General features: G+C 37.8%; 1 protein-coding gene across 1 annotated transcript; it reads right to left on the reverse strand.

Moving 5' to 3' along the window:
- Window positions 1-244: 244 nt before the first annotated feature.
- On the reverse strand, window positions 245-697 carry LOC141665332 (uncharacterized). The gene has a single exon (XM_074471312.1). The coding sequence runs from the start codon at window positions 695-697 to the stop codon at window positions 245-247; it is 453 nt and encodes a 150-aa protein (XP_074327413.1).
- Window positions 698-17,108: the final 16,411 nt, after the last annotated feature.

Raw genomic sequence — 17,108 nt, forward strand, 5'->3', positions numbered from 1 at the left:
GTTTTTTCCAATCCGAACCATCTTTCCCAAATGGCCCGCGTACAATTCCACTTTTTTGGTTTCCGCGGCGGGTTCGGCAATCGGGCTCGGCAATCGGGCTCGAGAGATCGGCCCCAAATTTCTCCAACTCAATGTTCAATGTTTCTCAGCTTCCGGTGGGCTCAGATTCAGCCCGCTTCCTCTTTCCGGTTCCATCCGGTCCTTCATATTCCTGATCCTTCTCAAGATCTTCTAGCATTATGATTCAAGCGGTTTTCTGGTCGGCTCTCATTTCTCCTACCCCTTTCTTGGTTGGAAACTTGAGTTTGAGATGGGGTATAGACTCCACCGTTTCAAAGGTTGACAAGAAAGGCCTGCCAAATATTGCATTGTACGGGCTTTCGATCCAAACTACATAGAACTTCACTGGCTTCTCGACGGTATATGGTAATTTTCCGAGGAGGACTAGTAGAGTAATTGTTCCTTCAAACTGAATGGGATTCCCTCCAATGGCATAAAGGGGAGCCTCGTTGCAGGGCTCTAGTTGCTCTCCAACCAAGTTCATCTTACAGTAGGTTTTATGGAACAGTATGTTGGCCGAGCTGCCTGTATCCACCATTACCTTCCATATCTTATTTTGCCCGATGATAGGATTGATGATTAGAGGGTCGTCGTGCGGGCGAATGATATCCTCATAGTCTTCAGTGCTGAAGGTCATGGGCATATGGGGCTTTGCCTATCCGAACTGATACAGATTGTACACTTTTTGGGCATACTTCTTCTTTGCTGTCTTACTATCCTTATCCCGGATGATGCCCCCAGATATAGTTTTTACTTCGCCCCTTATCCTGTCCCTTCACTCTGGCTCATCGGCCTCTACCTCCTCCTCCGGGTTCTCCTTCGGCCCCAGCCTATCTCTTAGATCTCGGACGAACTGATTAAGCTCACCATCTTTGATCATGCGCTCAATGAGCTTTTTGAGGTGATAACACTCATCGGTGTTATGCCCCTTGTCCCTGTGATAGTCGCAATATTTATCAGGGTTTTTCTTATGGTTTGGGACCTTCATTTTTGCGGGGCAGACGAATCCTAGTTTGCCCTTGATCTCATGGAGAATCTTGGAGATCGGCGCATTCAAAGGGGTGAATACGGTCGAATCTCTATCTCGTCGCCGTTCGGCCCCACGATCCATTTCTTTTCTTCCTTCTTTCCTACTATCCCTTCGGTCAGAGCCCGATCTTGAGCCTTCCTATCTGTCGGCTCATTTTGATCGGTCGTCCCTTCTTGAATCTTTATACCCCCCAATAATTTCCATCTTTCGACGAATGTTCTCGCCTCTCACATATATATCATTCCGGGATTTAGGGGGAAAATCGTAAAGAGATGAGCGAAGCTTTTTACCTTTATAGGGATCCAGCCCCACCGTCAGGAAACCCATTGCTTTGATTTTGTCCAGATTAGTGACCATCCCAGCTTCTTCCTTAAACCGAGCGAGATAATCCCCCAGTTCTTCATTCACCCATTGTCTGCAATGGACCAGGGCTTCAGTATCCGTCGCCTTCCGGCACAGGTGCGAGTAGTACTTCAAAAACTTCCTCTTCAACTGCTCATAGGACCCAATGGATCGGGGCTTGAGGGACTTGTACCACATCGAAGCCGACCCCTTAAGATAAGTCTTGAACATTTTGCACAACATAATATCATTGTGACCCATCCCAACCATCAGGACTTCATATTTTTCGCAGTGGTCCTCGGGTTCTCCTTTTCCATTGAACTCGCTCATCTTAGGGAATTACCTCTCTTCGCCTGGGGGGGTCGATACTGCTCAATTTCTTGTGTCACGACCGGTTCTCGATCGGGCCTTCTATCACCGAACAGGGCCTTCTCTAGGCGATTGAGCCTGAGGCTGGATCCATCGGGCTCCTCATCTGAATTAGAAGAAAAGGGTTGCTTTATCCTTTTCCTTCGGGGATGCGAATCAGAGTCTGACTCATCTTCTTCGTCATGCACCCGACGTTCTCTTCTATCCTTATTCATTCTTCCGTGCTTATCGGCCCGTATTGCTTCGCGCAAGGCTTGCTCTTGCAGTTCAATCTCCCCCATTTGGAGCTGCAGGGCCTTTAGCCGGACCACATCAGCCTCTCTTTTCTTCGCTCGCGCTTCCGCTTCTTTGTCAACTTGATCGGTTTTGGCCTTGCCCTTCTCCGCGGCCTTTTCTGCCCGGATCTTTAGGAGTACGGCCTCTTTTTCAGGAGTCAATGTGATGACCCCGTCCTCGTCCACTAGGGAGGATGGTTGTCCTTTGTCGGTAAAACCAGGCAACGGTGAATGTTTGTGAATTATTTATGTCATGTTCTCGTTCTCAGCTTGTAACTCTCGTATTTCCCACAGACGGCGCCAAATGTTACGCCCAGATTCCTTCGGAAGCTTGAACAGGCTTCGGTACCTTGAAGGTGGCTTCGGCTGATACCTGAAAGAAGAGAATGCGAGGGTTTGTACCCCCGATTCACCTCCGGTGTGAGAATAAGAATCTGGTTGCAAGGGTGTGGTAAGAATACAAGAAAAGTAGAGTGTATGCGAGAATGTGTGTATCTTTTGTCTTACTTCACAAGGGTTTTTATACCCAATTTGGCCATGAAGGCTCATCCGTTACTCATTATTAAGGAGGGAGTGAAAAGGGGGCGTTATGTCCCTTGTTCTTTCCAACGGTCTGAAGAAGAGTGGGCCTTGGCCTGGGACTTCCGTGGGCCTTCGTCTCGCGGGCCTGAAGGTTCTTCGGCCCAGTAGCTTAATCTCATATTGGGCCTTCGTTCGATGGGCCCTGTTGGGCCTATAACCGACAGTACCTGACAAACTGACATTGAGTATCTAGTAATTTAATATTTTTAGGCTTTTTTGCCGGTGGTTTTGATGTATAGTACTGCTGAAATTACTTTTTCCTTGTGCGTGTGAGCACCGAAACTATAGTCCTTACTCCCGATTCAACATGCTGCTATTCAACCATATACATCGCCCCAAGCTGAAGGCCTTTTCTTAAAACTACATGACCCGTGGCGTGTTAGCTCCGGTCTAGAGTACTCCTTCTGTTCCACTGAATTGTTTACATTACTTTTCAGCACATTTTTTAATACTCGTTTAAAGTATAATTTCATAATTTTTTTTTTAATTTTTTTCTAAATAATTGTTTTATGTTTAAATTTTTATTCAAAAAAATAAAAAAAATATTATGAAACTATACTTTATAGAAGTTTCGAAATGCGTGCAAAAAAAATTGATCAAACCATAAGTTTGATTACAATTCTTCTCGCTTAACATTCCATATCATGAGCTCCTTAAATAAATATATATAAAAAATTACTTGAGCACTAAACATTAATTTCCCTAAGTCACTGTTGCCACTTACAACTCCACTACTTTTAAGATATATATTATTCAACAAATAAATACATAATACTAATACTATTTAATATAAATAATAATTCAAATACTAATTAACAAAAATTGTAACTGACATGAGCCATCCCACATCTTCAAGACTTGTTGGTCTATCATTACCTCCCTCTTTCACTGTATTCTTCTCCTCAAGATCCATGCCCTAACTCCTCAATATTGCTACTTCGGAAGACATCTGCATTAAAGGCTTTGAGTACCATTAATTCTGCTTTTGACCTTCGACATTTATTTCCCCAACGAATTTGTTATTGCAGTTGGAATACAAATTTTGAGCACGTTTTCTTTGTATTTCTTACCAAGGTAATCGTTTTAACGACGGTGATATGTTAATGCTCCTAGTTGGTATAGAAGAGTCCACATGTTGATTATCAACATCAGGAGGCTGGTTAAATTCATCTCGTCAAACAAGTTGTTCATTTCTCATTCGAGCCAGGCTAAGAGCATCCTTTAATGACTTAGACTTAAACATTCGAATTCCATTTGCAATATTAGATTTCAGACCCCCATAAATGTCTCTATTAGTGCCTTTTGTGTCTGTCCTTCCACTCGATTTTCAATTTTCTCAAACTCTCGTTTATATATAATCATGTAATGGGCCTACTTGTGTCTCCCTTGACAATGCCTCATCAAAGTCTTCACACTCCGTCGGTCAAACAAGCCTAAAGTTCTTCATTAAATAATTTTCAAGTATATACTTCATCTTTATAAGTGCATCATCACCATTTCCATCATTGGTTTGCTTCTTCCTCAAGATGAAAAGAAGATAGAGAAACTTTGATTTTCTGGCGTGCCTTGAAAATTAAAAAAGTTGTGCTACACGATTGAACCATTCTGCTGGATCGTCATCAAAGTACTTCGGAAACTCCATTTTGTGATTTTGGATGAAAATACATGTAGGTTACCATCAAACTCTGGTTGTGGTTCAGTATGTGTGTGACCAGTATGGTGGTTGGAGCTTTCAGCATTTGAATGTATGACTTCAGATAACCTATCAATGGTTTCATCAATTTGTTGCATTCCTGTTGGAATTCCAGCAACGGCGTGCCTTGAAAATTAAAAAAGTTGTGCTACACGATTGAACCATTCTGTTGGATCGTCATCAAAGTACTTCGAAAACTCCATTTTGTGATTTTGGATGAAAAAGTATGTAGGTTACCATCAAACTCTGGTTAAGGTTCAGTATGTGTGCGACCAGTATGGTGGTTGGAGCCTTCAACATTTGAATGTATGACTTCAGATAACCTATCAATGGTTTCATCAATTTGCTGCATTTGTGTTAGAATTCCAGCAACTGCGGCCTCTAATACTTCACTCCTTTCTTTATTGTTTACCATGTAACCTTGCTTTTGATACCAATGTTAGGTCCTAGTCAAGAATAATAGATATAAGTTTATCTTTGGATGAGAGTGACCACAAGTTTAATTATAATTTTTCCCTTTTAGTATTTCATACATGAACTGCCTAAATAGATACACATAATGTTTTAAAAGTTGGGGATTAATCGGTATTTATCATCAATTAATCACTGTTCTGTAGCAAAACATACCGATTAAGTGAAAATTGGGTCACACATTATTTTTTACGAAAATCGGTCAAAAAATCAGAAAAATTTGTCAAAGATCGGGTTACTCAGTCAAAAATCGGCCTCAAATAAAAAAAATTAAAAAATATAGCAGACTATTTATACGGGTTAATTATCATATTGGTCATTTAGTATATTTTAATATATAAAATGAGTTATCGCGAAATTTTTGGTATCAATTGAATCACTCAAGTGAAAATGTGAATCATGTAGTTAAATTTTTCGAAAGTCAACGTTAAAACTAAACGTTTTCTATTTAAGGTGGTTGACGTGTTATCTATGTGGATGTGTCTTAGTTTTTGACTCCATTCTGTCGGAGCTATATCTATGTGGATATAGTCATTAAAATAAACAATTTGGGGGTTGGAAGCACCCTAAAAACCCTGTTACATATTGAATTCTCAATGATCAGAAGAAGCTCAGGATCTGGCTATTTTAGTGTCATCAGGATCTGATGTACCGTTAGGATTTGGTATGGCATCAGCATTTGTATGACATCAGTATTTGAAGACAGTCAGCATTAGAGGATTTGTTATGTTCCTTTTAATGTGGAGCAAATATCTGTTACGTCTGAGTTATAGGACTTTATCTATTTAGTTTAAGATATGTATCAATTTCAATTAGTTTTTGGTAATGCATATCTTAGATTAATCTGTTGTAGCTGTGAAGTATATAAACACAGTTTAGGTCATCACTTAGTGGAATCAAACTCGAGGATTATTCGACCTAGCAGCTCTCAAGAACATCAGTAATTCTTGAGAGGATTTTGTAACAGTTTTTATCAGAAATATAAAAAGCAGTTATATTTTATTACTTGTTTGAAACATTTATACAATTGTATCAAACCCCCTTAAACAATTGTATCTTTACTGGACAACAATTGGTATCAGAGCACACTGATAAATTTACAATTAGAAACGATCTAAACATGTCTCTGAACAAGTATGAAAGCATTAAAATTCCCATTCTGAAAAAGACTGAATATCCAACATGGTAGGTGAAGATGCTCATGTACCTGGAAGCTAGAGATCCAGATTATCTAGACGTAATCAATGATGGACCCTTCATGCCAACAAAACTGGTGCCTGCAACTCCTATGATTGCTGAACATTATCAACTGAAGGAGAAGACAGAATGGACACCAGAAGAGAAAGTAGATGTGCTGAAAGATGCAAAGGTAAGAAATATTTTGCATAATATTCTTGATTCTGTGATGTCAAACAGGGTTATAGCCTACAAGACAGCCAAAGAGATCTGGGATGCTCTTGAAACTCAATTTCAAGGAACCATGGCCATCAAGAAGAACAGAAGGGCTGTTCTGATTCAAGAATATGAACACTTTGAGGCCAAGCCTGATGAAAGTCTCACTGACATCTATGATAGATTTCTGACTCTGCTAAACAATCTGTCTTTGGTGGGAAAGGTGTATGATCGAGATGATTCAAACACCAAGTTTTTGAGAGCCTTGAGTGAAGAATGGGAGACTCAGACTTCAATCATACGACATCAGTATGATCTGGAAGTAATTACTCTGGATGAAGTCTATGGTATGCTGAAAACTCATGATTGGAAGTTCAGCAAAGGAGAGAGAGGAAAAGCAACAAAGGGAAATCTGTTGCTTTGAAAGTGAATGATAAAGCTTCAAGAGAAAAGTCTGCTGGAGCTGCAAGAAAGAAGAACAATTTGCCAAAATCAGATACTGATGATTCATCATCATATCCTGATGATGATGCTGATTCTGAAACTGATGAGAACATGACAGATTTTGATGTCATGCAAATGGCCATATTGCTGGTTAAGGGCTTCAGGAGGATGCAGTTCAGGAAGTCCAAGAACAACAGAAGCTTCAGGAAGAAGTTTACTGGAGGTGAAAGGAAGTTAACTGGGAGAAAAGATAGAAAGGACTCTAGAGTTGGGAAGGTAGACATAACAAAGATCAAATGCTACAACTGTGATTAACCCGGTCAATTTGCCACAGAGTGCAAGAAAACAAAGCATGACAAAGGGAAGAGCAAATCCCTGATCACATCGAGCAAGAATTGGGTGGACTCCTCTGATTCCGAAGATGAAGACACATGTTATGCACTGATGGCCAGTCTTGATGATCCTGCTGCTTCTGAGCCTAAGGTACAAACTCATTTCTTCTTTTTTGATACTGAAAACATATCTGAATTGAAATCTATTCTTAAATCTTTGCATGGTAATTTTAAGAATAAGACTCTAGAAAATGATAGACTTATAACTGAAATTGAGATCCTGAAGTCTAGGAATGAACAGTTAGAGTCTGACTTAATAAATCAGATAGATTTGAAGAAAGAATGTGAGAGAGCTAAACATTCAGTTAAGATTTTTGAGGCTAAATACAGTATGTTAGAAAAGGATCTAGAAAATGAGAGAAAAACTCTTAAAGCCTGGATTATTTCAGGAAAAAAGGTTCATGGATTATCTCAAAGAAAAACTGGAAAGAATGCTTAGGCTAAAAAGATGGAGTTAAGGATGTTAACACTGAAAATAAAATTACTCTTAAACCTCCTGTTAAGTTTATCTCTTCAGAAGCTGATGAACCCAAATCCACTTTTGAAAAGGGTTCAACATCAGTATCACAAGAAAAACTGGTAAGTGATAAAACTCTAAGAAAGGAAAGAAAGGAAACCATTATGTCTGTCAAGAAAGAAAAGAACATAGGACTTTTGTCAGCAAGACAATTGAAAAAGAAAATATCTGAGGCTACTGATAAACCTCACGCAAAAAGTCCTAAAAGAAACAGGAATGGTAAGCAAGGTATTTTTAAGGATTCAAATTACAAGGTTGTTCCCAATGCTCCTAGGAAAACTTTTTTTAACTGTGGAACTACTAATCATCTTGCTATTGATTGCAGGAGGAATAAGAAAAGGAAAACTGCTATTCCTAAGTCTGATGTTAGGGGTAGATCAATATTTTATAAACCACAAAATTCCTATTTTTATTGTGGCAGTAGTTGGCATTCGATTTATACTTGTAGTTCTTATCACAAGTTGTATCACAATTACTATGAACCTTTGCCTAAGTTTAATAAAGTTGCTTGTGTGATTATTTCTGTTGGTTTTACTAAACTTGCTTCTGACAAGACAAATCCTGACAAAGGAAAGACTATCAAAAGTACTCCTGACACACAAAGGCTTAAGTTGTCCAAAAAAGGGCCCAACAAGTGTGGGTCCTTAAAAATCCTTCTAATTAATTATTCTTCTGATTGCAGGGTAACAAGAAAAATACACTTGTCTTGGATAGTGGATGTTCAGGACACATGACTGGAAATAAATCCCTACTGTCAGAATTTGAGAAGAAGGCTGGCCCAGATGTATCTTATGGAGATGGAAATGTAGGACATACTCTGGGATATGGCAACCTGATAATTGGAAGAGTGGCAATAGAGAATGTAGCTTTGGTGGATGGACTGAAGCATAATCTTCTAAGCATCAGTCAAATCACTGACAGAGGTTATCATGTGGTATTCTATGACTCACACTGTGAAGTTATTCATAACAAGTCAAAGAAAATTGTCTTGATAGGATACAGACATGGTAACATTTATGAAGCAAGGCTACATGAAATTCTTGAAAAGGAAGCTACTTGCCTTATCTCTAAGGCATCAGTAGATGAGAGCTGAAATTGGCATAAGAAGCTCTCACATCTCAACTACAACTCAATCAATGAACTTGCCATGAAGGAGCTTGTAAGAGGATTGTCAAACTTGCTATACTCAAGTGATGGTCTCTGTGATGCTTGCCAAAAGTCTAAACAAAGAAGAGTATCTTCCAAAAGAAAAACATAATTCTCTATCTCTGAGCCATATCATATGCTGCACCTGGACCTTTTTGGACTAGTGAACATAATGTCCATCAACAAGAAAAGGTACACACTTGTAATTGTTGATGATTTCACTAGATATATATGGGTCTATTTTCTACACAGGAAGGATGAAACTCCAGAAATTCTTCTGGACCATATAAGGCAAATTGAAAATGGATCTACTCAGAAAGTTAAAATCCTGAGAAGTGATAATGGCACTGAATTCAAGAACTCAAAGATGGAGGAATTCTGCAAGTACAAAGGCATAGAGCAACAATTCTCAGCTCCTGGTACACCTCAGCAAAATGGTGTTGTTGAAAGGAAGAATAGAACCTTGATTGAAGCTGCAGAACTCTGCTAGAGGAAGCAAAACTACCCACTTATTTTGTAATAACTCGAATTTTTGAGACCTTGTAAAACGTTTAATGAATAGTAACCCTGACGGACAGGGAAAACTTTTTAGCCCACACAATGTAGTGCATGAGAAAATGAGTTTCAGAGTTGATATTATGATTATACGTACCAAATGAGTGTATGTAAACGCCATTAGTTTTCGAAGAAAACGAACTTTAAAAAACGACCATATTTACGAATCATCGAGGATTACGGGAATCATAATATAATTAGAAAATTAAAACCCAACGGATTTATATCCAAGTATGATAATTCAAAATATAAGGAATCAATACGAAAGGAATTACGTCGCGAACCATTTACGAGGAAGTATTATAAAAACATTTAAGCGACCAAGCGAACGCGTAAACGATTAAATAAACGTAACACACTAACTAACCATGGTAATAAAGTAACCATGGTTACTTTATCAAATAATGATCTATTGAGTAGGATGAGCAACCAAGGCTATCAAATAGTAAGCTAAAGAGCTAAACAAGTCGCTTAGCTTGTAAACTAGGAAGCTAGTTGGATTTGTCCCCAAGATTTGCAACAAGAATAAAATCCTAGGATCTAAACTAGAGAATAACAAATCAATATAAGATATCACAAGCTATCACTTGCATTATTCCAAGAAGAAACCAAGAAGCAAACACAAAAACTCTCTCCCCATTTCTTCTTTAGCTCCATTCGGCCCTCACCCTAAAACCAAGAAACTAAATTTCAAATGTTCAAGTTCTAGCCATTAATTCTAAAGCTTCATACCAACCAAACTAAGGTAAAATAACTATTTGAGCTCTTTTTATCAAGGTTTGATGGGTGAAATAAAATCAAGAAAGTTGATAATGAATAGTATGAATAGTAACTCTTCCTTGGTTTCTTGATTTTGATGGTTGTTTTAGGTTCCAAATGTAAGTGTATACTGAAAATATTTATTTGAAGTATATACATTTATTTCTGGCCAGTTTAATTGAGAATCATTTGAATATTTACATGTTGTCTAATATTATATATTGTGAACAATCTAGTATCAAATGGGATACAGAATATTAGATTGTTAAATACGGTCATATAATATAATAAGGTTCACAACACAGGTGGTGTTGGACAATCCACTGGTATGGCTGTAGTATTATTTAGATTAGTTTATATTGACTAATAAATAATACTAGTATACTTTGTGTATATTGAACAGGATCAAATTTAGAATTGTTCCCTTAATACTAATTAAAAAGGAGAACTAAGATTCTATGTTATTATTAATGCTTAGGTTCTTAATCCGGAAATAGTAATTGACACGTGTATATTATTTACATGCTTTGATTTATATATGAAGTAATTCTTTTGAATTATATCATTATATTTTGGGTGATGGAATTATATACATGGTGGATATTATTTATTGAAGAAATCCATGTCCTGATAATATTCGGGTTAATGATGTCCCCTTGAAAGCTCAAAAAGATTTAATTATGCGAAACCCTGCAGGTGGAATTTATTCTGGCATAATTAAATAAAGGTTGAGTGGATGATCAAGGATAAAAGATATTAATTAAATAAATTATCAGTAATTTATTTAATTAATGGACATGCGATATTTTAAACATGGGGAATTTAATAAGCAAATAATATTGGAACCGAATTAATTATTTAAATTGCGGTATTAGGAAAGGTAGTGCAAATATTAATTCTTTAGTGGATTGAATTAATATTTAATTACATTAGGCTAGGCTCAAGATGTAATTATAAGGCCCAACCTAATTATCCATGGTCCCTATTGTAGCCTATATATATTCTTATTCTCTTCTTGCTTGGTAGAGGGTGAAAAACATATTGTAGCCACCAAGAAGCAAGAAGAGAGGATAACTTGAGAAGACGGAGGCCACACTTCGCTCAAGGGAATTTGGGAATACAATAGAAGAGCGTGGAATCAACCGTTAACAAGGTGATTTTCTTTTCGTAATCTTTATCGTAAAACGTAGTAGCACCCCAAGTCTGTGGTTCCCAACAATTGGTATCAGAGCCTGGTAATGGGTTCTACATTTTATGATATGATGTCCATGTCGTAATTATATATGCGTGTATATAGTGTTTTGCTTGTATTGGTTTTTATGCAGGTTGTTAATCCACTATTATGGCCATGTATATTTTAATTATGTGTTTGGATCCCACGTGGTTTAATCGTGGTTAATTTTTGTTTTAGTTTCCACGTGGTTTAATCGTGGTTGTAATTTACACGAGGGTTGATCGTGTTAGAATAGATTTTACAAAATTAGTTTTGTATTAGATCTATTTTTTTGTAATTGTTCCGGGTATTTTGTAATAATTATGTGCGATCGGAAATCAATTCCGGTGTTTTTTTGTTCCGCTGTGCAACACAAGGGGCTGCTGTTGGTGTTTGGTTCGAACAATAACCAAAACAAAAACAAAAACACAACAGACAAGGCGACTTGCGGCTTGCGCGTGGAATAAACAGGGGGTAACGCAGGCCGAACCTGCGCAACATGCCCAGGTTGGCTGTAACGCAGGCCGAACCTGCGCAACACGCCCAGATTGGCTGTAACGGAGGTCTGGCATGCGCAACAGGAGCTGGCGGCATAATTTGTTTTCTCAACAGCTGGAATTTTTTTCAGAGGGCCATAATAGTGGAAAATTTATTTTAATTTTTTCCATTAATTTTTTAATTATTGCTTTAATTTATTGATTATGTGTGTCGTTAATTATGTGTGTAATTCCTTTAAAATTTCATGTTTAACATAATTAGGACGACATGGACATAAATTTTATTTATTTCTTTAATTAAATGTTATATGTTGTTAAAATTATGTGTGTATTTTGAATGCATGATTAGACATAATTGTAACGACATAGGGCCCCATTTAATTTTAAAATTCCTCAATTTTAATAAAAATTCTAAGTGGCAGAGGGAATTAATATGAAATTGAATCCCATGGTCTCCATTGTTGTTTGTATGTAATTTAACATAAAGACGAATATAAATTATATATGCGTCACCCATCGTGACATGTAATTTATGGTGTCTAGAATGTTATAGAAATTACTAGAACAAACTTCTTAAATTAATAAGTTTTAAAAAGGAATAAATACGAATTTTCTTTATTTCTGATATGGGGCGATTTTGTCAAAAACGGGTTCATCGAACTTGTAAGGCTGTGGGTATTAAGTGAGACCGATGTGACTCCTCCACTACCTAGAAATCAAACCATTGATGAATGTTGAATTGAAGTATTCTATTTAAGGCAAAATTACGAATATTGGAAGGTATACACGCCACCCATCGTGGCATACCAAGTTCCATAGATTTCGAATAATTTAAGATTTGATGATGGTATACACTTAGCTATGAAAAATAATATAGACCACCCCAACGTGGCATATTGTTTAGTAATATGACCGAAGTAACATTTAAACAAAATTAAGTGGTATACATGTCACACATCGTGGCGTACCAGAAACCTATGGTGTTTAGATGTTAGTGCATTTAATTTTAATAATTATTAGAGGAATCAATAGCTCTTAATAATTAATGCACCCTTATTTATGTGTAATGTGATGTTTTTTTTATGCATGATTCTCAGGATAAAATGGGCTTTAATCGACTATTCACCATACTTAAGGATAAGAAACTTACCGGACCTAACTATATTGAATGGAAACGAAATTTGGACATTGTGTTGACTGCAGAGGAGTACAAGTTTTGCACTTATGAACCCAAGCCTGATCAGCCTGCTGCTGATGCTCCTGAAGATGAGAAAGAGTATTATAAGCGGTTGATTAAGGCTGATGAGATGTCGCGATGTTACATTCTGGCAGCAATGTCGGGTGTTTTGCAGCATCAGCATCAGTCTATGGCCACTGCTTCGGATATGCTCTTTAATCTCAAGGAACTTTTTGGAGATCAGAATAGGGCTGCTAGGCAAGTAGCCATGAAGGCTTTAATGAACACTCAGATGGCTGAATGAACACCTGTAAGGGATCATGTTCTCAAGATGATGTCACATCTGAATGAGATAGAGATCCTTGGTGCTGAACTTGACGGGGAAACCCAGATTGACATTATCCTTACGAGCTTTTCCAAGAGTTTTGAGCAGTTCCGCTTGAATTACAACATGAACAAGAGGTAGTATAGTCTCGCGGAACTGCTGACAGAACTTCAGGCAGCTGAAGGATTATTTCGGCAGAGTGTTCAAGTGAATGTGGCTGAGAAAGGTTCTTCCTCTAAGCCGAAAGGTATTAAGAAGAAGAAAAAGGCTCAGACATAGAAAGCTGTGAAGGCAGTGGGAGTTCAGGGTGGTGTAAAAAAGCCTAAGGGAAAGTGCTTCAGATGCAAACAGTCAGGTCACTGGAAATAGGATTGTCCTCTTCCTAAGAAGACAAACAATACTTGTATGTCTCTTTCTCTAGGTACAGAAATATTTATAGCGGCTATATCTATGAGCACTTGGTGTGTAGATACAGGAGCCACTGATCATGTTTGTAACTCTATGCAGGGGTTCCAGTTATCCAGAATGCGTATAGATGGTGAGATATACGTGTTCATGGGAGATGCTAAGAAAGTAGCAGTAGTTGCAGTAGGAGTTATTAATTTATCTTTTGGTTCTGATAGGATTTTGGTTTTGAACAATTGTCTTTATGTACCTTCTTTTAGAAGGAATTTAATTTCGGTTTCTAAACTTGCTTTGGATGGTTATAATGTTTGTTTGGATCGTAATTTTTCTATTATGATGAATAAACGAATTATATGTTCTGGTACATTGCAATACAATTTGTATATAATTAATCCTAGTCAACCTGCACTGCAACTGCAATTTAGGGAATTGAACAACACATCTACTAACTCTACTAAAAGAAAGGAACCTTCTAGTATGAACTAAACATATCTTTGGCACTTGAGATTAGGTCATATTAACTTGAGGAGGATTCAAAGACTGGTAGTAGACGGGCCTTTAAGCTCATTGGCAGTGGAGCCATTTCCAGTTTGTGAATCCTGCTTGGAAGGTAAAATGACTAATAGGCCTTTCAAGGCAAAGGGGAATAGAGCCAAACAACTGTTAGAATTGGTTCACTCTGATTTATGTGGACCCATGAATATCCAAGCAAGAGGTGGTTATGAATATTTCGTCACTTTCATTGATGATTATTCTAGATATGGGTACGTTTATTTGTTGCGCCGTAAGTCTGAGTGCTTTGATAAGTTCAAAGAGTACAAAGCTAAAACGGAGAAGCGACTTAATAAAAGTATCAAGTCACTACGATCAGATCGTGGTGGCGAATACTTGCTTGGAGAATTTAGGCAATATTTATCATAAAATGGGATAGAATCCCAGTTAACTGCACCAGGCACACCCCAGCGGAACAGTGTAGCAGAGAGAAGGAACCAAACACTTTTAGAGAGTGTTAGATCGATGATGAGTTATTCGGATTTACCCAAGTCATTTTGGGGACATGCCTTAGAGACAGCAGCTTATCTTCTGAACTTAGTACCTTCTAAGTCGGTTCCTAAAACCCCCTTAGAATTGTGGATAAGGGATAAACCGAGTCTAAGACATATTCGAATATGGGGTTGTCCAGCACATGTGCTGAACAAGAACGCGACTAAGTTAGAATCTCGTACAGAAGTAAAGTTATTTGTAGGGTACCCCATGGGAACGAAAGGATATTTATTTTATAGTCCGAAGAATCGGGATGTCATTGTTAGCACCAATGCAAGATTCTTAGAGGAGGACTATATAATGAATCATAAACCCATGAGTAGTATCGTTTTAGAGAAACTAGTGAGAGGGACAGATAATACCCATGAAGCTGTAGTACAAGTAGAAAAACCATAACAAAATGTACAACCTGTCACTAATACCGCACCGGTGCCTCGTCGTAGAGGGAGGGTTGTTCAATAGCCTGATAGATTCATGTTTTTGGGAAAGTCTTCAGACTTGGTCTCTGGTGAACATGATGATGATCCACGTACATACGAAGAGGCATTACAAGACAAAGATACAGATCTTTGGCAAAAGGCGATGAAATCTGAGATATAATCAATGTATTCTAATCAGGTCTGGGAGCTCATGGAACCACCCAAAGGTATAAAACCTATTGGATGTAAGTGGATCTACAAGAAAAAGAGGGGATTAGATAAAAAGGTGAAAGCCTGGAAAGCAAGACTTGTTGCGAAAGGGTATACTCAGAAAGAAGGTATCGATTATGAGGAAACCTTTTCACCGGTAGTCATGCTTAAGTCAATCCGTATTCTTTTATCTATAGCAGCTCATCTCGATTATGAGATTTGGCAAATGGATGTCAAGACAACTTTTCTTAATGGAAGTCTTAAAGAAACCATCTATATGCAGCAACCAAAAGGATTCATTAAGGAAGGCCAAGAGCATCTGGTATGTAAGCTTAAGAGGTCTATTTATGGACTTAAACAAGCTTCTAGAGACTGGAATATTCGTTTTGATCAGGCAGTCCAGTCATATGGATTTGATCAAAGTCCAAGCGAATCGTGCGTGTATAAGAGAAGTGAAGGTAATGCAGTGGTTTTTCTAGTACTATATGTAGATGACATTTTACTCATTGGAAACAATGTTGAGATGTTGTCATCAGTAAAGGCATGGTTGTTCAAATAATTTGACATGAAGGACTTAGGTGAAACGGCATACATCCTTGGGATCAAAGTTATAAGGGATCGCAAGAAAAGGATGTTGGCTTTATCTCAAGAGCCCTACATTGATGAAGTATTAGCTCGTTTTAACATGCAGAACACCAAGAAAGCTTTTCTACCTTTTAAGCATGGAGTTTCTCTATCTAAGAAGCAGTGTCCTTCGACACCTAAGGATATAGAGAGCATGAAAGCAGTTCCTTATGCTTCAGCATGTGGAAGCTTAATGTATGCTATGTTATGTACGAGGCCTGACATCTGCTTTGCTGTAGGCATGGTTAGTAGATATCAGTCGAACCTAGGTCAGGAACATTGGAGTGCAGTAAAAACTATACTCAAGTACCTGAGAAGGACTAAGGAGTATATGTTAATTTACAAGGCCTCAGATCTATTTCCTTTGGGATATACTGATTCAGATTTCCAATCAGATAGGGATAAGAGGAAATCAACCTCGGGATATGTTTTTACTTTGGGAGGTGGAGCCGTTATATGGAGGAGTGTAAAGTAGAAATGCATTGCAGACTCCACCATGGAGGCCGAGTACGTGGCGGCCTCTGAGGCTGCCAAGGAGGCTGTATAATTCAGAAACTTCCTTTTGGACTTAGATGTGGTACCTAATTTGCCTAGGAGCTTGACAGTGTATTGTGATAACACTGGTGCTGTGGCAAATTCAAAGGAACCGTGAGACCACAAAGAAGCTAAACATATTGAACGTAAGTATCATCTTATACGAGGAATCGTAAAGCGATGAGATATAGTTGAGGCTCACATATCATCAGAAGACAACCGAGCAGATCCTTTCACAAAGAGCTTGCCAGCCAAGGTTTTTGACAACCATGTGGAAGCGATAGGAGTCAGATGGATGGACACATAGATTTTTGTGTAATAGTGGATTAAACAAACACTGATGTACACATAGAATATTTTGAGTATAAGTGGGAGATTGTTAGTGTATACTGAAAATATTTATTTGAAGTATATACATTTATTTCTGGCCAGTTTAATTGAGAATCATTTGAATGTTTGCATGTTGTCTAATATTATATATTGTGAACAATCTAGTATCAAATGGGATACAGAATATTAGATTGTTAAATACGGTCATATAATATAATAAGGTTCACAGCATAGGTGGTGTTGGACAATCCACTGGTATGGCTGTAGTATTATTTAGATTAGTTTATATTGACTAATAAATAA

This window comes from Apium graveolens, chromosome 6, assembly GCF_009905375.1.
Source record: "Apium graveolens cultivar Ventura chromosome 6, ASM990537v1, whole genome shotgun sequence".
NCBI lineage: Eukaryota > Viridiplantae > Streptophyta > Magnoliopsida > Apiales > Apiaceae > Apium > Apium graveolens.